Below are 21,083 nucleotides of genomic sequence, written 5' to 3'. Positions count from 1 at the left end.
CTTGTCGCGGAGCCGGAGCGCGGCGCGGGCGGGAGCGGGGCCGGGCCGGGCCGGGCCAGGGCAGCGGGGCCGCCCGCCGGGGCACGGGCAGCCACACGGAGCGCCGCGGAGGGGCAGACGGGCTCGGCCAGCGGGGCAGCGCCAGCCGAGGGGCGAGCCGGGCGCCGCCGCCGGGACCGGGAGCAGTGGCAGCCGCGGCCGCCGCGCTGCGCTCATTGTTTTTCTTGCCGGCGGTGGCGGCTGCTCCTGGGCGGGCGGGGGTCGAGGGGCCGAGTGAGGGCCCGGCGCGGGGCCGGGGCGAGTCCCCCGCTCGGAGGGGAGGGGACGGGGCGAGGAGGAGCGGGGTGGGGGGGCGCTATGCTCCCTGAGTGACTGACTGAGCCGCCATCCGGGCACCTCCTCGCTCGGCAGGGAGGGGGAGCGGCCGGGAGGAGCGAGCCAGGCAGGGAGGGGGCGCTGGGCTCTCTCCCTACCCCGCCCCGAGCCCTCCTCCCTGCGGCCTGCTGCGGCGGCGGCCCGGCCCGGGCATGGGGCAGCGGGGGCCGCCGCCGGCCGAGCACTGAGCGGCGCTGTTGCTCGGCCGAGTTTTCCCGGGCGCTCCGCGCGGAGTCTCTGTTGGCGGCTGCCCGAGGCAGGGAGCGCAGGATCCGGGCGGCCCCGGCGGGCGGCGCGGGGCTGGAGCTGTGACCGCCGAGCCGGCTACCATGGCGGAGAACTTACTGGACGGGCCGCCCAACCCCAAGCGAGCCAAGCTCAACTCGCCGGGCTTCTCCGCCAGCGACAGCACAGGTGAGGGGGTCGGGGGCAGAGGGGGACGGGTGGGTAGCCCAGCGTAGCGCAGCTCCACTTCTTCGGAACCGGGCAGGGGGCGCTTATACACCAGAGCCGCCGTCTCCTTGGGGTGCGCGCAGCATTCCCCAGGTGCAGACCCTGCCCCGAGATCGGGAGAAACGAGCCTCCCCGCGGAACCGGCCAGGGTGACTCGCACTTAGCGGGGTCCCCGCCCCCCTGCCAGCTGACAGGGCAGGAGCGGAGGCTGCCCTGCCGGAGAGCTGCAACTGCCTCCTGGGGCTCGTCCAGCTGAGTTCCATGGTCGCTCGGTCGGACCCTGTGTGTAACTTCATCCCGTAACCATAGACCTATAAACAGTGAAGGGCTCTAGGGCGTAGTAAGAGCTGACGGAAGCGAGGGGGATTGTTCTAGCCTCACCTTGCGCTTGTTTGTGCCTGAGAAACAAGTGTAAGTGAACGATAAGAGTCAACCAGAACTTTAGAATTTCTATGTTTTTCTCGGACTGAGGCAACATCTTCAGAGGCTTTTTTGGTTTCTCAGGTAAACGTGTATTCAGACAGATTTATTCCTGCATAGCCTGTGCATGTATAACTTTGTCAAAACCGCATAGTTACCCAGTGTGATGGAATAGCTCCTATCTGTTCAGAAATGCGGTATAAATATGTGGGAATCAGTGTGAAGTGCTTCAGAGAAGTACAGTATGCGTTTTTCGTTCACAGTAACTGCTTTCAAAAGTTTTGGCTTTGGATAATAGTGTTTTTTTCAGAGCACATGATGTCGTTTTTAAACACCCTGGGTCAGAGTATTTTATGGGCTGTCAAATTTCCTCCCTTAAAATATAACTCTGTGCAGTGTACACACATTTCTTTTGTCTGTGCATCCAGTTTAATCCTTGAATGTATTATTACGAACCTGTTCTTAACTAAAAACTGGGTTTAATAAATGGTTGACTCAGTCTGCTCTGAGCAATTTTCCTTAAAAAAAAAAAAAGTGCATATCTTGTTAAGCATTTCAGTTGTATGGTACATTATCTTGTATATCTGAAAACACCCCCACTAGTTTTGTAATGTTTGCACATTAATGTGGTGTAAATTTGACAGCAGGTTGTCTTTCAGCCATCTTTGCTGTTTCTCTGAGCCTTTCACATAACAGGTGGGGAGCAGAGGAACACTTGAAAAAGAAAATGTACAAAAATTGGCAAAAGAACTCTAGGTCAGGTGTAGTACTTAGCCATTTTTAGTCTTTTTGGAACTGACTGGAGTTGACAGTGAATGACAGTACACACTGCTGTGAAATGCACCACGTAAACTAAAAAAATTGAAATAACTTTTTCTACTCTTTCAGTCACTTTAGGTTGTAGCAACAATAGGTAAAATATTTGAAACAGTGTGAAGTTTGAAGGTGATAATTTTGGATGTTCTAATTTTAAAGAGAAACTGTGTGCCAATTTTTCATGTGGGTAGTCTCTAAACAGAATCACTCCGGTAGATAAAGTTAAGCATGTGCAAAAGTGTTTGCGGAGTTAGGGCCTTGTTCAATGGAAAAATGACAGTGTCAGAGCAAGTACTACATGTCTGACAAATAGGAATATCTCAGTAGGCACAATGTCGCAAATAACTTTAAAGATAAAAATTAAGATTAAAAAAGTTGCAGGTAGCATTGGTTTTGTTGTTGATCTTAAGTATTTTGAAAGTGCTTTTTCCAATTAAATGTTTTTATATTTGTTGCCATTGCTAGTAGGCAATACAAATTGTTAGGGTTCTTATGTAAAATATTACTGAAAACTCTGAACTTAAAATGGGATCTTCTTGCCCGTTGGTTTAATAACAAAGTAGTGTTGCAACCGTGAAAGTTGCCTTTGACCAGTTGCTCTGGTTGATGCTTTTGAGGGCACATCACTCAAACCTAGCAGGCTGTATATTCTGCTATTGAATGATGGATAAAGCCTCAGTCCTGGAAATGCTTACAGGCATGCTTAATTTTACTATTGTGAGTAGTCCCATTGCAGGATTGGACTAAAAATTTAATGAAAATACCATTATTTATAGCTAAGTTCTTCCTTGTTTCTCTTTCACATGCTGCTTTCTGTAGCAGTTAGATTTAAGCAGCCCGTTTTCCTTGAGATTAGAATATGTAGAATTTTGGTTCTTTCCATTTATTCTAGGGTGATGTAAGAATTGTTTGAGGCAAATCTTCCTTAGTGTATTGGAGTAATGTTTGTGTGATTGAAGTTAGTTAGTCTTGTGAACTTTTTTGTTAATGTCATAGTTCTGTAAATTTTAAAATTACACTTTGATTTAGCACTTTATTAACAGTAGAAAATCAAGGTATATTGATAGAATTAATACAGTGTATATGTCATAAGTCAGTATATTAGTTGGATTACTAAGGTGCTTGTGTTCTTAGAACAGCTACACAGTACACTAATCAAAGCTAGTTACTGGGAATACAGCTAGCTGCCCACTAATTGCCAAGTTTCATCCATATAACTAAGCTAATGAGTTTTTAAAATATCCACGGGAAAGGGATTTAATTTATCTACCTAACCAGGAGGAAGGATCAATGCGTTTTGTTTCTGTATAATTATTTCTTTCTTAAATACTAAGTCACTTTCTTGTTGCACAACTTTAAGCATTTAACTCTCATTTCATCTGGTATTTATTTCATAACACCTAAATTGTAAAGTCTTCATAAAAATATTTAATATAAAAAGTAGGTTTATGGTAACTTGGTTATTGCAGTCTGTTAATTTTAATCTTTGAGGGCCATAATCATTTAGTATTTTAGTATTCGCATTTTGGCATGATGTACAGTAAACCATCCAGATTTTTAAATTAACATCTCTGGAGCCAATGCATGCTGTGTGGGCACTGATGATGTATTAATTAGTAGCATTTTATATAAAGATGTAGCAAAATGGGCATTCCTTAAGATGCCTAAAAGCGCCAATATAATGTGGCTGCTGTGATTTTTTTTTTTTTTTTTTTACTACTGTATACTATGGTGCAAACAAGGGAATGCATCTGTATTTGTTAAATGCCTTGCAAACTTTTGGTGCTGTAGAAATGTATTATTTTCAAGAACTAATAATTATAGTCATTCAAATTGTTTTTTTTATAATCTTTAAAAATTTAAATGTTTACACTCACCTGATTTAGGGAAGTTAGGATGGCTCAAGTGAGTTAATAAGTTGCAGTTTCAACATTGAATTGCCTGGTGTTTTTTTACAACTTCAGATTATGTACTGATTAATAATTATGTCTGTTTCTTAAACATCCAAACAAGTAGTTGTGACAATTAATGACGTTTTGTGACTGTCCGGTGTATAAATTTTTTAAACATAAATATTTTAGTATATTTCAAATTATTTAAAATAGAAAAAAAAGACCTTGTTATTAATTAATCTGCATACTTTTAAATTAGCTGTATTTCCTATTCATTATTTTTTTAACTAAAGCACTTTTAAGAAGTATACACATTTTACTTTGACCTTTTTTTCTACACTGTACCCAAGAAATATGGATATGTACTTCAGGTATCATTTCTTTCAGTTTAAAAGAAGTTAGTTTAATAAAAATCATCCAGCTTTTAAGGCCCTGAAATCTTTAAGATAATACCTTCTATTTAAATTAAACCAGACTATGGGAGTAAATATTCATGTACCTAACTGTGAATTCATATGACTTTACAAAGTGGTTTAAACCTATCTCCTTTTGTGTGCCATGTGTATATATACTTTAAAAGCATTAACTGTTATGCACAGCTAATAAAATTTGCTTCCATGAAACTTACTGCCTGTATGATCAAATGTGCAAACATAAAAGGTCACTTATACAATACAAGACTTTCTTGGATTTACATTCATGCACAGTCCCAACAGTAGTTAGCGCATTTGAATTCTGCTGAGAAAAAATTATGAAATAAATGCTTCTCTGGGAAAAAAGGTACAGATGAAGAAGAAATGCTTTATATTGTGTTTTTAAATTGTTCTGTAGAATGTATTTACATTTATTTGCAACACATTGCATTCCATTATCCTGAAAACTTTTCCCATGACACTTAAAGCATGTCAAAAAGTTTCTTCCCCATGGAACTATAGAACTCAGTGCCATAAGATGTAATTCAGACCAAGAGCTCAGTAGGATTCAAAAATGGATTATGTGTTTGGATGAGAACACCCAGAGTTACACTAGATAAGATAAAAATATATAAATGAGATAAAAAACTTATGCGTTGGGATATAAGAAAAACATACTAACAGCATGATGTTCAGAAGAGAAATTCCACTTGGCATCTTATTCCAAAATTATCCATTATGGGGTTTCTTGCACTGTCCTCTAAAGCATATGATGATAACCCTGTGTCAGAGGTAGGATACTAAATGGATTACAGGTATGATCTTGCATGGAAGTTCATATGGGAGGTATTTTGTGTTTTGCATTGTTAATTTGGAATTCATTTTGAAATTATATTTTGAATTCTAATTGTACATGTGCCCAGAAGTTTATCAATGGGTGCATTTTTTTATGGCTTTATAAATGTCAGGATAAATTCTGCCTTGTGCTGTGGAACAGACACATTACCCATGTGTAATCCTTTGCAGAACATAGACAGGAATCTAGGGCAGGGGTTCTCAAACTGGGGGTCGTGAAGTTATTCCATGGGGGGTCATGAACTGTCAACCTTCACCCCAAACCCTGCTTTGCCTCCAGCATTTATAATGGTGTTAAATACATAAAAAAGTGTTTTTAATGTTTGGGGGTGGGGGGATGTTGCACTTAGAGGCTTGCTATGTGAAAGGGGTCACCAGTAAAAAAAAAAAAAAAAGTTTGAGACCCACTGATCTAGGGGTTGTGGATGAGGGGGCACACTTTGCTGCACCTTTGAGGTCTCCTGCTATCTGTTAGGGTAATTCTTGAAGCTTTCTTTGTAGAGGTGATTCCATTTCTATTCCTGCTGTAGTTTCCTGACTTGGTCATAACCATGTGTCCATACCATCACAGTTATTTCCACAGCAATCAATGTGATGTATCAAACAGAATGTTATGACTTCAGATGAAGAATAAGCAGTCAGAAGAGATGAACTATTAAACAATGATCTTGTTTTCATGCAAATGTCTCTAATAATAAAATGTGAAGAAAGATGCATACAAAAATCTTGCTACATAAGCAAAACTTTGTTTTTATGAAACATCAGCAGAAGAAATTCAGGTTATGGCCCTGTACGGTGAAATAACTGGGACAGCTTAGGAATCTGACATCTTCTTCTTTACTTGGTTTACACTTTCAACTTGAAAAACTTCTGTTAATTCATGCACATTATAAGCATCATAAACTGTGCAAAAACTGTGTGAAAGCCAGAATAGAACTGGTTTCAGAGTGGTAGCTGTGTTAGTCTGTATCAGCAAAAACAATGAGGAGTCCTTGTGGCACCTTAAAGACTAAGGACTCCTCGTTGTTTTTGCTGAAGAGAACTGTCATCTTAATTATTGCTGCAAGTTACTAAATATTAAATTCTGAACCAGATGTAATTAATAGTCTGTCACTACTCCACTTCATCTTGCATTTACCTTCTCCTTTGGCACACAAGAGAAAAATAAATTTCTACTCCAAAATTTAAACCGCTTGGTAAATACAAGTATCAGAGGGGTAGCCGTGTTAGTCTGAATCTTTAAAAAGCAACAGAGGGTCCTGTGGCACCTTTGAGACTAACAGAAGTACTGGGAGCATAAGCTTTCGTGGGTCAGAACCTCACTTCTTCAGATGCAAGTAATGGAAATCTCCAGAGGCAGGTATATATCAGTGTGGAGATAACGAGGTTAGTTCAATCAGGGAGGGTGAGGTGCTCTGCTAGCAGTTGAGGTGTGAACACCAAGGGAGGAGAAACTGTTTCTGTAGTTGGATAGCCATTCACAGTCTTTGTTTAATCTTGATCTGATGGTGTCAAATTTGCAAATGAACTGGAGCTCAGCAGTTTCTCTTTGGAGTCTGGTCCTGAAGTTTTTTTGCTGTAAGATGGCAACCTTTACATCTGCTATTGTGTGGCCAGGGAGGTTGAAGTGTTCTCCTACAGGTTTTTGTATATTGCCTTTCCTGATGTCTGACTTGTGTCCATTTATCCTCTTGCGTAGTGACTGTACAGTTTGGCCAATGTACATAGCAGAGGGGCATTGCTGGCATATGATGGCATATATAACATTGGTGGACGTGCAGGTGAATGAGCCGGTGATGTTGTAGCTGATCTGGTTAGGTCCAGTGATGGTGTTGCTGGTGTAGATATGTGGGCAGAGTTGGCATCGAGGTTTGTTGCATGGGTTGGTTCCTGAGTTAGAGTTGTTACGGTGCGGTGCGTGGTTGCTGGTGAGAATATGCTTAAGGTTGGCAGGTTGTCTGTGGGCGAGGACTGGCCTGCCTCCCAAGGTCTGTGAAAGTGAGGGATCATTGTCCAGGATGGGTTGTAGATCACTGATGATGCGTTGGAGAGGTTTAAGCTGAGGACTGTAGGTGATGGCCAGTGGAGTCTCTTCTGGGCCTGTCTTGTAGCAGGAGGCTTCTGGGTACACGTCTGGCTCTGTTGATTTGTTTCTTTATTTCCTTGTGTGGGTATCGTAGTTTTGAGAATGCTTGGTGAAGATCTTGTAGGTGTTGGTCTCTGTCTGAGGGGTTGGAGCAGATGCGATTGTACCTCAGTGCTTGGCTGTAGACGATGGATCGTGTGGTGCGACCGGGGTGGAAGCTGGAGGCATGAAGGTAGGCGTAGCGGTCGGTGGGTTTTCGGTATAGGGTGGTGTTAATGTGGCCATCGCTTATTTGTACGGTGGTGTCCAGGAAGTGGACCTCCCGTGTAGATTGGTCCAGGCTGAGGTTGATGGTGGGGTGGAAGCTGTTGAAAGCATGGTGGAATTCTTCCAGGGCCTCCTTCCCATGGGTCCAGATGATGAAGATGTCATCAATATAGCGTAGGTAGAGAAGGGGCATGAGTGGACGGGAGCTGAGGAAGCGTTGTTCCAGGTCAGCCATAAAAATGTTGGCATATTGTGGGGCCATGCGGGTGCCTATAGCGGTGCCACTGGTCTGGAGGTATATATTGTCACCAAATTTGAAATAATTGTGCGTGAGGATAAAGTCACTGGTAAATACAATGTACACCTTTAGTGCAATAACTTTTCAGTATTCATATAATAAAATAACAGGTGTATAAGCATAGTATCAAGTATGACCTGGTGAGAACTCCCAGAGTAAGTCTGATACAGTAACTCCCCACTTAACATTGTAGCATGTTCCTGAAAAATGCGACTTTAAGCGCATCCAATTTCCCCATAAAAATTAATGTAAAGAGGGGCTGGGGGGAGGGTTAGGTTCCAGGGAATTTTTTTTTTTGCCAGACAAAAGGCATTATATGCAATTTAATACAGGTATTTAACAGGCTGGCAGCCCCCCCGTCAGCCCTCCTACGCCCCCCCCACAGCGCCTCTCACCTGTCAGCGGACCCTGCGGATCAGTGCCTTCCCCCTGCTCCTCTCGCCTCCTGCCCACGGCAATCAGCTATCTTGGGGTGTTCAGGAGGCTGGTGGGAGGAGTGAGGCTGTGGGGGGGGGGAGGGGGCATAGGGGAGCTGCCAGCTGTGGACAAAGCTGGCAGCTCCCGTATGCCCCCTATGTGGACATAGGGGAGCATTGCACAACTTTAAACGACCATGTTCTGTAATGGAGCAGGGACGTAACATCGAAAGAACATTAAACAAGAGGACGTTAAGTGGGGAGTTACTGTATAGCAAAATGAACGGTTTTGTCTGAGAGGTGAAAGGCCTACATCATCCCCACCAATCACATAGGTAGAAATAATTTAGTTCTTATCTGTTGTTAAAAGCATGTTTGGTGCAATGTTTTGAGGCAGCAGTCTTCTCTTGCGCAGTGAGAAGGAAGTTGGAGCATCCTAGGTCAGGATACATTTTTCTGCCACATATAAGCAGGCATCTCACTATTTCAGGAGTTACCCTTATTCATAATGATAAATTGGGGTGTGTTCACTTCCTCTTTGTGTAATTTCTGCTTTTGTGTACTCTTATGGGATAAAGCCATGAATTAATACAAAACTAGGATTTTCTAAATATTGAATTTGAATCTATTTTGTAGTAGCAACAGTTCCCTCTTCCCCCCCTAAATTTCAGAGATGCAGTTCAAAGATGTACAGAATCTTTGTATGGTTATACAGGATAAGGGCCACCATCTTGATGGTGCTGACTAGCCTCAACTCATTGAAGTAAATGGGAATTGAGACTACTTGGCTTCTTGCAGGTTCAGGACCATAGTGCTTTACACAGGGTTGACTATCATTCTGGTATGATGATGTTGGTATTTTTATGCAGCACATTGAAAGTTGAAGGTTTCTTACAGTAAAGTGTATAAAATCACTGTTTCCAAGTCTACTGTGGGCATGTGATCTCTTTCTTATGTATATTTGGAATATGCTTCAGTGCTGTACGCTTTTGCACAGGCTCTCAAAGCTAAGTTGCCAAGCAAAGGAAAAAGTGCCCTTCAGGGATTTAGAATTTAACATAAAAATACAACATTTGAGGCCACATTTATACAACCTAAAGGAGCAGTAAAGAGCATAAGTTTTGTTAATTTTTACAATGTGTCATGGGTTTGCTGGTTTATAATGTTGCTTAAAATTATCCTTTATAGTAGGTTACGGTAATGATTAAATTACATCTAAATATGTGTATTGTATATCTATATTAAGAAGACAGTTTGTGGGAGAGACTTTCAGAATATAATGTGTATATATAATGAGGGTATAGTTGCATTAAATTGATGTATCCTTTTAGATGAAGGAATGTAAACCCCACATTTCCTTGAACAGAAAGAAATGCTTTAGGAGCTTTTGTGATTCAAAAGGAGATATGAGCAGGTAGACTTTTAACCCCTTTAATATTGCCAGTTGCCGAAAAAATAATTTGAAGCTAATTTAAAAACAAAATAAATAGTAACTATTGTGCTACATGTCTGACGTTTGACAGTAATTTTACAGTTATGCAGCACTACAAATATTTGCCTGGCAAGAGAATTTCCTCCCCTTGAGTTAGTATCTGCTCATTCTTCAGAGGTGGGTTGTCTCTCCTTCACTGCACTATGTGGAGGCTGCAGAGCTGTCAGTTTATGGAGGCTAAACCAAAGGGACTCGCCTGTTGACTTTCTGTCCCATACAGTTCGTGCATTTCATGCTTCTTTCAGTAAGAGCCAGCTTTTAATTTTAAACCTTCTTTTCTCATAATTCCACCTTTTTAGAAGACCAGAATCAACTTAAATTTTGTGTGTGAAAATGTTTTACCTGCTGTTACAAGCAAGGCTGAAAAAATGCATTCACTGTGTCACTTGTGGTGAGACAGGAAGCTTTCCTAGGTGAGTGACAAATTTTGAGATTTAATTTTAAAACCCTGAAATTTCTAGTCTTTATGGCTGTAAAGATAATCTTATACTAAGTTTATGTTTGGAACTAATAGTGTGTCGTCTTGGTCAGTGGATAGATAGCTTCAGTGCCCTTGCTGCTGTTCAGAGCATTTGCAAGCTACAGCAAATAAAAAATGACATGTTTTTTGGCTGTAGCTTTTCGGAATCCAGTGGGCAGCTTGATGTGACAAAAATCACATCAGTTTTGCTGATGCTTTTGAAATATGAGCAGTAGCAGAAGGAGGATCTGGAATTACTCACGGGACCAGAGGGACTGAGAGGATCTGAGTAGTGAAGATACACCTCTAGCAGCAGCCGGAGAAGGGATGGAACTGTGGAGAATGCACATCACTCAGCAGCAGGAGGCACTTTGGTGTCAGAGGGAAGCAGAGCAAGTGTGCTGCTTTTACCTTTCAGCTGTTAAAGTTTTTGTGGAATCCAATTGAGACACCTAACCAGAGGTTGATTTGAAAGGTGATTACTCCCTACTCCAATGATGAGTCTATGGCAAGCATCTTGATAGGAATTCCACTGCTATCTTCTTTCTGGCAGCTCGAGGTAGGGGAAGGTTGGTTTCTCACCTGGGTGTTACCCCCGTTTTTCATTTTTACTTCTGGCTGTTAACTGTGAATGTTAACTGGAGTTATTGGAGTGAAGGGTTTTTTAGCCCTGACTGATATTCTTAAACCTCAAGCTAGTACATGTCAGGTAAATTTATGAAATAGCAAATGTGACCCTTTATATTATAGAAGAAAACATTTTTTATCTAAATCTTTCAACTATTTTACTTTGTGCAATCAGTTTCAGTATTTGAGGAGTCAGTCAGTTCCTCCTTTGTTTGGGTTTTGCACACAGCAGCCAGGGACAGGGCAATTTTTTTTAAAAAAAATAGGAAAATGTTGGCCCTGAAATTACTTTTAACTCACATTTTGAGGTTAACTACATTTTGAGTTGGGAGTGTCCTTTTTATCTCTGACTATTTACACCACACATCTCCACTTTTACCCAAAGATCTGATTGCCATTCCTCTTGTCTGGGATACCACTGTGTTGCTAGAAGAGAAAATGGCAGAATAAAAGGAGACCATCCCTGCTCAAAGGTCAAAGTCACCCTCTCTGTTATATTGGGGGGTTGGAAGGGAGACTGTTCTGTGCTCATGGCCTTGCTCTGTTTGTGGCCCTCTTCTCAGTAGGCTCCCTAATAAGCTGGATTCTTTTGTAAAGATGGACTTATTCATGGTATCAGTTTTATTTCTCTAGAGTAACCATAGAAGAGAGCCTTGGTAACTGATGCACTGGCTCAGAAATGGGCAAACCAGATTCTGTCTTTCAAGAAAGGTGTTCAGAAGTTCAAGTGCAAAGGAGTCTGGATAGTTATCCAGTCACCTATTCTGTTACGCAGGCTGTGGCTTACAAGATTCCATTTTCAAGATAAGTACTACTTTTGCATGCAGTCATTTTTGCACCGTTTTTTCCAAGAAAAAAAATCCACCAACCAAGTATACCCCAAGAGTTGGGAAAAAATCATATTCTGCTGTAGAAAAGCCAGGTGTTTTTCAGGAAAAAATCAAATCAGTTGTTTTTTAAATTGTTCATTTTCTTTGAACATCTATTACACTCATTCATTTAAATGAATATAGTATGTGTATCTGTTCTATAATTTTGATACTGGAAATAGGCTCTAATATTTTTGTGCATGAAATTTTAACTGTTCTAAAAAGTTGAGTGTTGCGGACCTAAGTGTGCTTATGCCTGTTAGAAACAATAAGAGTTTTATTAAACTGTCTGGGTGTCTAGAGGTGATGGGAATGGGACAGACTGGAGAGAGCAGCATGGTTAGTGGGTTTGTGTTCATCTTGGAAATCCAACATTGACACAGATCAGTGGAAGGTTATGCCATAAAATCTGAAATGTCCCACCCTGATTTTGGTAGTGTCACTTGTCTGTTATGCTAAATAGCATCAGATGAACAATAAATAAAAAAAAAGTTGAAGTATTTTGCTTAGAATATAGTCTTCCAGGAAGAGCTAAGCTTGTATATCCACTAAATACTGCATGTGGAAAAACAGGAAAAAATAAACAAAGAACTAAAGAATCAACAGTGATATTAATGGATGGTGGTTGGCTGAACACAAGAAATGATCTGATAATAGTAGTAAGTATTCATACAATGGAAAATGTGTCCCTTCTAAATGCGATTGATTCTCTCTCTGAGAAGCAAATGGCAGCGTAAGTATCCAAGCTGCTGAAGATGCCATCCAAGAATGGAGAAAAAATGTAATAAATAAGTCTTTTTCCTTTTTTCTCAGTATACAAACAAAAAATGGAAATAGATTAGAGAACTTCTCAGGTGCAGCCGTCCAAACATCTAATGCATGAATATTCCATACACTATTTACTACTGTCTCCACAAGGCTTTATACCTAACGTACAGTGTGGAAGCTTTGTCTCTGCAACAGCCATCAGGTCCAAGATTACAAGATTTACCCCAGGCATGAAATATATCATGATTTTTCCAGACTTTCTCCACTCTAAAACCAGCTACAGTTTTATTGCTTTAACCCCAATCCCAGAATCCTTTGTAGGATTAGGGTTGAGGTGCCTTGGATGGATATTGAGTGGAGTGAATCATAGAATCCTAGAAGCTTAGGGTTGAAAGAGACCTCAGGAGGTAATATAGTCCAACCTGTTGCTCAAAGCAGGACCAACCCAAACTAAATCATCCCAGCCAGGGCTTTGTCAAACCGGGCCTTAAAAACCTCTAAAGATGGAGATTCCACAGCCTCCTAGTGAAATAGTTTTTCTAGTATCCAACCTAGACTTCCTCCACAGAGTGCTTCAGCTTCTTGCCCCCTTCCCTTCTGTCCCTCCCTCCTGCACTGCTCTGCTTCAAGGATGCATAATTGTAAAATGGCATGAAGCCATTTGAGTGATTTGATGGGGGAGGATGGGGTGCAGGTGGTCCAAAGTAGTTAACTCTTAGCATTGTCTGTTGCCCCTTGGAGGCACAATCTCAGTTTGAGACATGCTGATCTAGATGTATGAAGTATCAGAGGGGTAGCCGTGTTAGTCTGAATCTGTAAAAAGCAACAGAGGGTCCTGTGGCACCTTTGAGACTAACAGAATAGATGTATGAAGTACCTTAATCTCTATCAAAGACTATTTTTTCCCTCCCCCCCACTAATCCCATCAGCACTGCTCACTATAGCCCACCTGTTAAGGATAGGAGACACTAACCTGAGAGACTTTCCTTATCTCAGTTTCCTCAAACTAGTCTGTTGCTCCACCAACCCTCCCCGAAGCCAAGGACCTTAACTGTACTTTGTTAACATTTATCTTTCTAGGGTCATTACTCTTAAGAGAGACTTTGCTTGCATTTACCATAATTTTAGTATGGGTTTTAGCTTTGAGAGTACTGTATTTGATACAGGAGTCAGTGAGACAGTAGCCAGCCTGTGCCACCTTCATGACAGCTTTGCTGCTTCCTAGTGACTGAACTGGAGGATCAGCAGTCCCTAGTTCTGTAACAAGGAAGAAACATTTTTGTTTTCAGTAAGTATGGAATAGAGTAAACTTAAAAAAAGAAACTGGTGTCTTTGTTTAAAAAAAAAAAAAAAAAAAAGCAAACCTTACTGATTATTGGGAGTTGAGGGAAACAAGCTATTCTCCAAACACTGACGTTAATTCTTTCTGAATTTAAGGTAGTTGGATTATTTTCAGTCTCATACACAATGTGACATACCAGTACCTAAGTTTGGTTACACAAATGACAAGAATGTTAATTTTAAACTGACCTCATAAAACAGCCCCAAATAATTAACTAAAAATTAACATGCAGAGACAGAGACATGGCCATCATATTCTGTCTGAATATTGATTTATTACTTTGCTGCTTTTTCTGACTAGATTACAATTTGAATTTAAAAGGTTGTTTCAATCAATTAATTTTTCTAAAATGTAAAAGGTGGTGTATATTTAACTTTCAGAAAGTTAAATTAAAAAAATACAAAATTCTAAAGCAAATTATTTTCTCTTTTGTAAGTGTTTGTATAAATTCTCTGTAGCTTAGGATATGTCTTCACTGAATATGTGACAGCTGCGCTGCTCTAGCATTTCATGGTAGACACTGCCTATACTGTCAGCATAGATAATCCGCCTTCCCAAGAGGTGGTAGAAGTCTTTTGTCGACCAAGCACTGTTTTCACCTGGGGTTAGGTCGATATAGCTGTCTCTCAGGGGTGTGGATTTTTCACATCCCTGAGAGATGTAGCTGTGCTGATGTAAGATCCCAGCGTAGACTATCCCTTAGTCTAGAAAGACACTACTTTATACAAGGTCAGGGTTGCAAAGAGAAACTTGGTAGTAAGTAGTTTATCTCCAAATATCAGGATCATTATAGGCTGCTATTGAAAATACTAAGTGTTGATAGCAATTACTGATATGTCTTTGTGCTTATGTGCTCTAGATGTAGGATCCTTTTCTTTTGGTGATCAGAAGGTTTTGGATTCTTCATAAAAACCTATGGTTCCTCAAAAATGAGATTCTAGCGGTATCCACCAAAATCATGAGATGGGCTTAAAAATCCTGAGATTTTACAAATTGGATTTTGAGATTGTAGGGTGCACTTGGGTTACATTTGTAAACTGTTCTGTGCAATGAAGGGATAGAAACTTTTTGTATATGAAAGCTGAAATTCTCACTGAATCACATTCCTGTAAGGGCTGGGGCTCTTAAGAAAAACACCAAATATTGTGATACTTGTGATTAAAATTGCAAGAGTTGGCAACACTGATTTCTCTTCTGGTATGTCTTCACTGCAGAGTTAGTCTGGGCTCTTACTTGGGCGTTGGCCCTTACCACTCTCCATCCCCCCACACACACAAGTCACTCATCAGAGTTAAGAGGTGCTTGAAAGTTTGAAAACTGGACTAGCTAGCACAGCTGAGGTTGTGGGTTAGAGTTTGGGTTCTGCTTTCACTCAAGCTGGTAACCTCCCTGTTTTGAAGTGAGCACACAGGCTAAATCAGTTGATTGTAGATAGTGCTTCAGTGCTTTCCAACATTTCCCTCTGTGCCCGGAAGGACAGACAGAATATCCCACAATTCATTGGGAAAGAACCATAGAGCTTACTGCAGCCCAGAGAACTGTAGGATGCCCCCCAGAAAGCCTAGCAATATACAAGGAAGAGTGCCGCACCAGTGAGGACACAGTAACTTGGGTAGAGTTCTGCAGGATGGCACTTCACACTCAGGCAGGCTAATGGGGGTGTTCAGACCTGGATGCTGATCACTCAGACTAAGTGACTAGTCTGCACTTTTTGGACCTGCACTTTTTGGATTCAGAACCAAGATGTTTTACTTCAGTCTCTTGATAACTGCTGACATTCCTTGGATTTGAAAATGACAGACATAATAGAAACTAACAGAAAAGTTTGAATGTAAGCAATTGTGTTTGAGATTAGATATTTGTTTTTTGTGGGCGGGGGGGTAGGGGGAGTGAGTGTGTTCATCTAACATGAGAATTGGGTCACTTACTCAGCCATTTTGGCAAGGAGTATTTTTTATAGCTGCTGAGAGAATCACTTGCCTTTATGGATTTGTAGCAAAAGTGCATATGCAAACTCGTGTTCTATTGCATTTTATTATAACTATTTTAAAATGGATCCTGTATGTTGATGGGTTGTTTTTTTAGTGAACACAACACTACCGACTGAAATATAAAAACAGGAAACGGAATCATTATCTTAATGGGAATTGAATACTGAATGTTTACAAATCTATGGTGTTAAGCTTTATGCTTGTTTTTTCTTACGTGCTTGCTTTTGATTGTCAATAAGGCACAAACATTCCATTGTTTAGAATAGATTTGTCTCATTTTGCAGGACATCAGGAATGGATAATATCTTTTTAGGTGTTCAGCGGATGTCTTCTGTTGCATTTTCTTATCTTTTGTATTATGTTTATAAAAATTCTTCCAGTCCTTATGGTGTGTGAGTACTTGGCTCTCAGGTCTCCCAAGAGCATGCACAGTGAGCAAGGAAGATGAAGCTTAGGGTACTTACGTTATGCTTTCCATCTGTTGGTATCAGAGCTTTGCAAAGCATCGTTATCCTCATTTTGTGAATGGAGAAACTGGGTATGTCTGCACTACAGACTGTACTGGCATAGCTATGCCGTTGTAGACCTGAAGTGTAAATACACCCTACACTGACACACAGGTTTTTTTTTTGTTTTTTTGTTTTTTCTGTCCGGTGTAGGAACACCACTTCCCCAAATGAAGTTAGCTGAGTTGATGGAAGCCATCTTTTGTCAGCATCGCTGTATCTACACTGGAGGATGTGTCAGCATAGCTATGTTGGTCAGTGATACGGGTTTTTCAGTCTCCTGACCAACATAGTTGTGTGTAATTTTTCAGTGTAGAGAAGGCCTTAGTTACAGAGAAGTTAGTAGCTAAAACTTCCAAATTTGGGTGCCTACAGGTACACCTAAGCCCATATATAGGCACCTAAATAAATGGGAATTGCAGATGCTCAGCACCATTGAAAACTAGGTCATTTATTTAGTTGCCTAAGTATAGATTTGGGTGTCTAGCTTTTTGGCACCAAAGAAAATTTTGGCCTTACTGACTTGCTGAAGACCATGGTTAAGGCCATGACTTTGTCACGGAGGTTACTGGAAGTCATAGAATCCGTGACTTCAGCCCCTGAGGCTGGGAGCTGCAGGGTCCTGTCACTGCCTGCTGCGGTAGTGAGCTTTGAGGTATCCCGCTGCCTGAGGTACCCAGCTGCCATGGGCAGCGGGGGTGCCCGGGCAGCTCCCTGACCACCGTGGCAGCGGCAGGGGGACCCCGGCAGCTCACTGCCCTGGGGCAGAGGGACACCTGCAGCTCCCCACCGTGGCAGGGGTACCCCGCAGCCCCCTGTTGCCACAGAGGGGCAGGGGGACACTGACAGCTCCCCTCTGCGGCAGTGGCAGGGGGGCCCCCGGAGCTCTCCTGCCACAGCAGCAGGGCAGGACAGCCCCAGGAACTCTGAGCCCCCACGGGTAGTGGGGGCCCCAGAGCTCCCAGCCACCCGCAGCTGCCCCAGTCCCTTCCCAGTTTATCATGGATATTCTTAGTAAAAGTCAGGGACAGATCACGGGCTTCCATTAATTTTTCTTTGTTGCCCATGACTTGTCCCTGACTTTACTAAGAATATCCATGACACAATCTTAGCCGTAACCATGGTTGGTGGCAGTGACTGTTCCCTTCTTCCCCCTCCTCCCCCCGCCCTGTTGTTTTTCAAATCAAGTGAAAGTAAAAGCCAAAACAGAATCTTATGTTGTCTTTCCCCATTCTCCTTCTGTTTTCATCTCCTTTTTATTTCTCTTTTTATTCCTCAAGTGTGTAGCATCAGCAATTTTATGAGCCGGGCTTTAAAAAAATGTATACTTCTCTGACATTTGGGAAGTTTGGTTGGGCAAGTGCCATTATCCTCTTCAGCATCTACGTTTTCATTTAATAATAATAAAAAAAAAAAAGGGGGAGAGGGGAGCTTGTAGCCCTTACGGTTTTTATGGTAAGCTTCAAACATGGGCCAGGTGTAAACTGATGCATTATTGTCTTCCTGTGTCTGCAGACAGATGGTTTCATTAGAACTGGAAAAAGTACAGAGAAGGGCAACAAAAATGATTATGGGTATGGAACAACTTCCAGAGGAGAGATTAAAAAGACTGCAACTGTTCATCTTAGGCCTTGGCTACACTTACCAGCTAGTTCGACGGCTGGAAATCGAAGTTCTGGGTTCGACTTATCGCGTCTAGTCTGGACGCGATAAGTCGAACCCGGAAGTGCTTGCCGTCGACTGCGGTACTCCAGCTCGGCGAGAGGAGTACCGCGGAGTCGACGGGGGAGCCTGCCTGCCGCGTGTGGACCAAGGTAAGTTCGAACTAAGGTACTTCGACTTCAGCTACGTTATTCACGTAGCTGAAGTTGCGTACCTTAGTTCGAATTGGGGGGGGTAGTGTAGACCAAGCCTTAGAAAAGAGACTACTAAGAGGGGGTGGATATGACAAAGGTCTATAAAATCATTAATCGTGTGGAGAAAGCGAATAAGGAAGTGTTATTTACCCTTCCATATAATTTAATTGGGTAACCCCTGGTTCATGGGTTACCCAATGAAATTAAAAGGCAGCAGTTTAAATAAATAAAAAAAAAAAAAAAAAAGGAAATACTCCTTCACATAATGCACAGTCAATGTATGGAACTCATTTTCAGGGGATTTTGTGAAGGCCAAAAATATAATGGGGCTAAAAAAAAAAAATTAGATAAGTTCATGGAGGATAGATCCATGAGTAGCCGTTAGCCAAGATGATCAGGGATGCAACCTCGTTCTCTGGGTGTCCCTAAACCTCTGACTGCAGGAAACTGGGATTGGATGACAGTATATGGATCATTCGATAATAGCCCTGTTCTGTTAATTTCTTCTGAAGCATTGGCCTCTGTTGGAGGACAGGACACTGGGGTAGATGGACCATTGGCCCAACCCAGTATGGCCATTCTTATGTTCGTTGCTATTCAGAGCTTGACTAAGCTTCAGCAGAATCAAAATTAACTAGAGTCTTGTCAGTCTTGCTGTTGCGAATAAGGTTCTGAACAGCAGGAGTGATAACTAACAATCAGCAACTTAGCTTTGTTGCTTGGGAAAGCAATAAGTAGCACTGAAAGTAAGCACTACAGTTGTTCACTGGGGCCAGTGGGGCATGGAAATGGGTTGGATGGAGAGATGATGGAATAATTTAGAAAAGAGAAATGTAGAGAGAAATCTGGGAGAGAAGAAGCAGAAAGTAAAGAGGCAGAACGGTGTAGAAGAGAAATATAAAGAGGTCATGTAGGGAAGAGAGAAGGAAAAGATTAAATATGAACTGAAGACAACAGCTTAAGGTATACAATGATCTCCTGTAGGAAAGAAAATAAGTAATTTTTCCTAGGTTGGTAAGAGAAATTAACAAATTCAGTGTAGTAAGTAGGGTTTGAACAAAAAATCAGCTAAGTAGAAAGTTGATAATGTTACAGTTAAAGAGTATACAACAGCATTCAGGAATTTGAAAGCAGTAATAAGGAAATAAGTATGTAAGAGTGTTCAGCTGAAATCTGAGTCGCAGCTAGACCCTAGCCCAGGGGTCTCAAACATGCGGCTGGCGGGCCGCATGCGGCCCGCAGAGTTATTGGCTGTGGCCCACCAAGCTCCCCTCCCCTGCCACCCTCGCTCCCTCCAGTGTGCTGCATCCCCGCTCCTCTGCCTACCTCCAGGTGCTTATGCTTTCCAGGGGAGCGGGGTGGAGGAGCAGGGAGCCGCGTGCTCAGGGGAGGAGGCGGGGCAGGGGTGGGGATTTGGGGAAGGGGTTGGAATAGGGGCAGGGAGGGGTGGAGTTGGGAAGGGGTGGCAGGGGCGGGGCCCCATGGAAGGGGTGGAGTGGGGGCGGGGTAGGAGGGTGTCAGTGATGCGGCCCTCCAGCCAATGTACTAGGTCTCACGTGGCCCTTGTGGTGATTTGAGTTTGAGATCCCTGCCCTAGCCGGCTCACATGTATAAATACTTCGCAGGGAGAAAATACTAGATACTAACAGGTTCTTGACTATAGCAGAATAATGGCTGGAAGCAGAAGCCAGGCAAATTTAAATGAAGACAGACCCATGTTTTTAGCAATGCATGATTAACCATTGGAACAAATTACTAAGATAAGTGGTAGAGTCTCTATCTCTTGATATCTTCAAGACTGGATACCTTTCTGGAAGACATGTTTTAGCCAATCAAACACAAATTATTGGGCTCAGTATTCGGGTAACTGTGTGAAATACAATGGCCTGTAATGTATGGGAGGTTTGACTAGATGATCTAATGGTCCCTTCTGGTTCTAAACTCCATCTGTGAAAATGACTGCCTCATTTTTTTTTAAGTCCAAATAAGTTATACAATACAGGGTTTGTTCCAAAACCATGGTTTTCAACTTTTTTTCATTTGTGGACCCCTAAACATTTTTGAATGGAGGTGCATAACCCTTTGGAAATCTTAGACATAGTCTGGGGACCCCCAAGGTCCGTGCTCCACAGTTTGAAACCCACTGTTCTAGAATATGAATTATGTGCCTCTCCCTCAATGACAAACTGCTGACCTGATGGATACATATGCCCTGTGCTAAAATGTCTCATTTAATTAAAACCTGTCTGTTAACAGTCACAACTAATCGTATTGGGAAGGGGCCATTTTGGTAAAGGGGTGTGTGCAGAAAGGAGGGTGGTAATCTGGGGAAGGGGAGCTGAGTTAAGGTTAAGATTGTAGTATGTGGTAGTGGTAAAGTGGGTGGGGGAATAGAGGGTGTGTACTATTAGTCTTTGATGTCTTTTTCCACTTTTGGAGTTATGTCACTTGTGTAGCAACCTTAAGTATTGCATAATGAATTCTTTTGTGGATAAATAAGCTTATTGGCATAGGCCAATTTTTTATGAAGCTAGTATTCTAATGTGTATAGCCATCAAAGTGATCTATTTTAAAACTTGTAAGCATCTAGAACTGTGTATAGGCATTTAAATAATCAATCAAGAAACATAAATTAAAATTATAAGGAAATTCCCCTTCAAGTGACAAAGGTGCATTTTCAGCTCTTAGTAATGTTGGACAGATACAAAGTCAACTGTTCATTTATTCAAAATACCCAAATCAGGACATGATTATGTTGGTTTAGTAATTTAAAAAATAACTGTGGTTTAATATGAAAGTGAAATGGCTGAACAATGAAGGCCCTTTTCCAATTGTGAAATCACTCTTAAAGCAAAATGGGAATTGTTTTACAGTTTGACGT

General features: G+C 42.0%; 1 protein-coding gene across 3 annotated transcripts in view; it reads left to right on the top strand.

Moving 5' to 3' along the window:
- The first annotated feature begins 357 nt into the window (after positions 1–357).
- Positions 358–21,083, top strand: part of CREBBP (CREB binding protein) — a 189,023-nt gene continuing 168,297 nt past the window's right edge. For 2 of the 3 annotated variants that reach the window (XM_034784284.1, XM_034784282.1), the window contains exon 1: positions 359–789. In XM_034784284.1, the coding sequence (XP_034640175.1) occupies positions 705–789 (85 nt within the window). In that variant the 5' untranslated portion in view covers positions 359–704. Of the gene's footprint in view, positions 790–21,083 lie in introns of all 3 variants that reach the window. The other variant, XM_034784283.1, reaches the window with a different exon arrangement.

Source organism: Trachemys scripta, chromosome 10 (genome assembly GCF_013100865.1).
Source record: "Trachemys scripta elegans isolate TJP31775 chromosome 10, CAS_Tse_1.0, whole genome shotgun sequence".
NCBI classification, from domain to species: Eukaryota; Metazoa; Chordata; order Testudines; family Emydidae; genus Trachemys; species Trachemys scripta.
The sequence above is the reverse complement of the archived record's forward strand: the minus strand, read 5'-3'. Positions and strand labels throughout refer to the sequence as shown.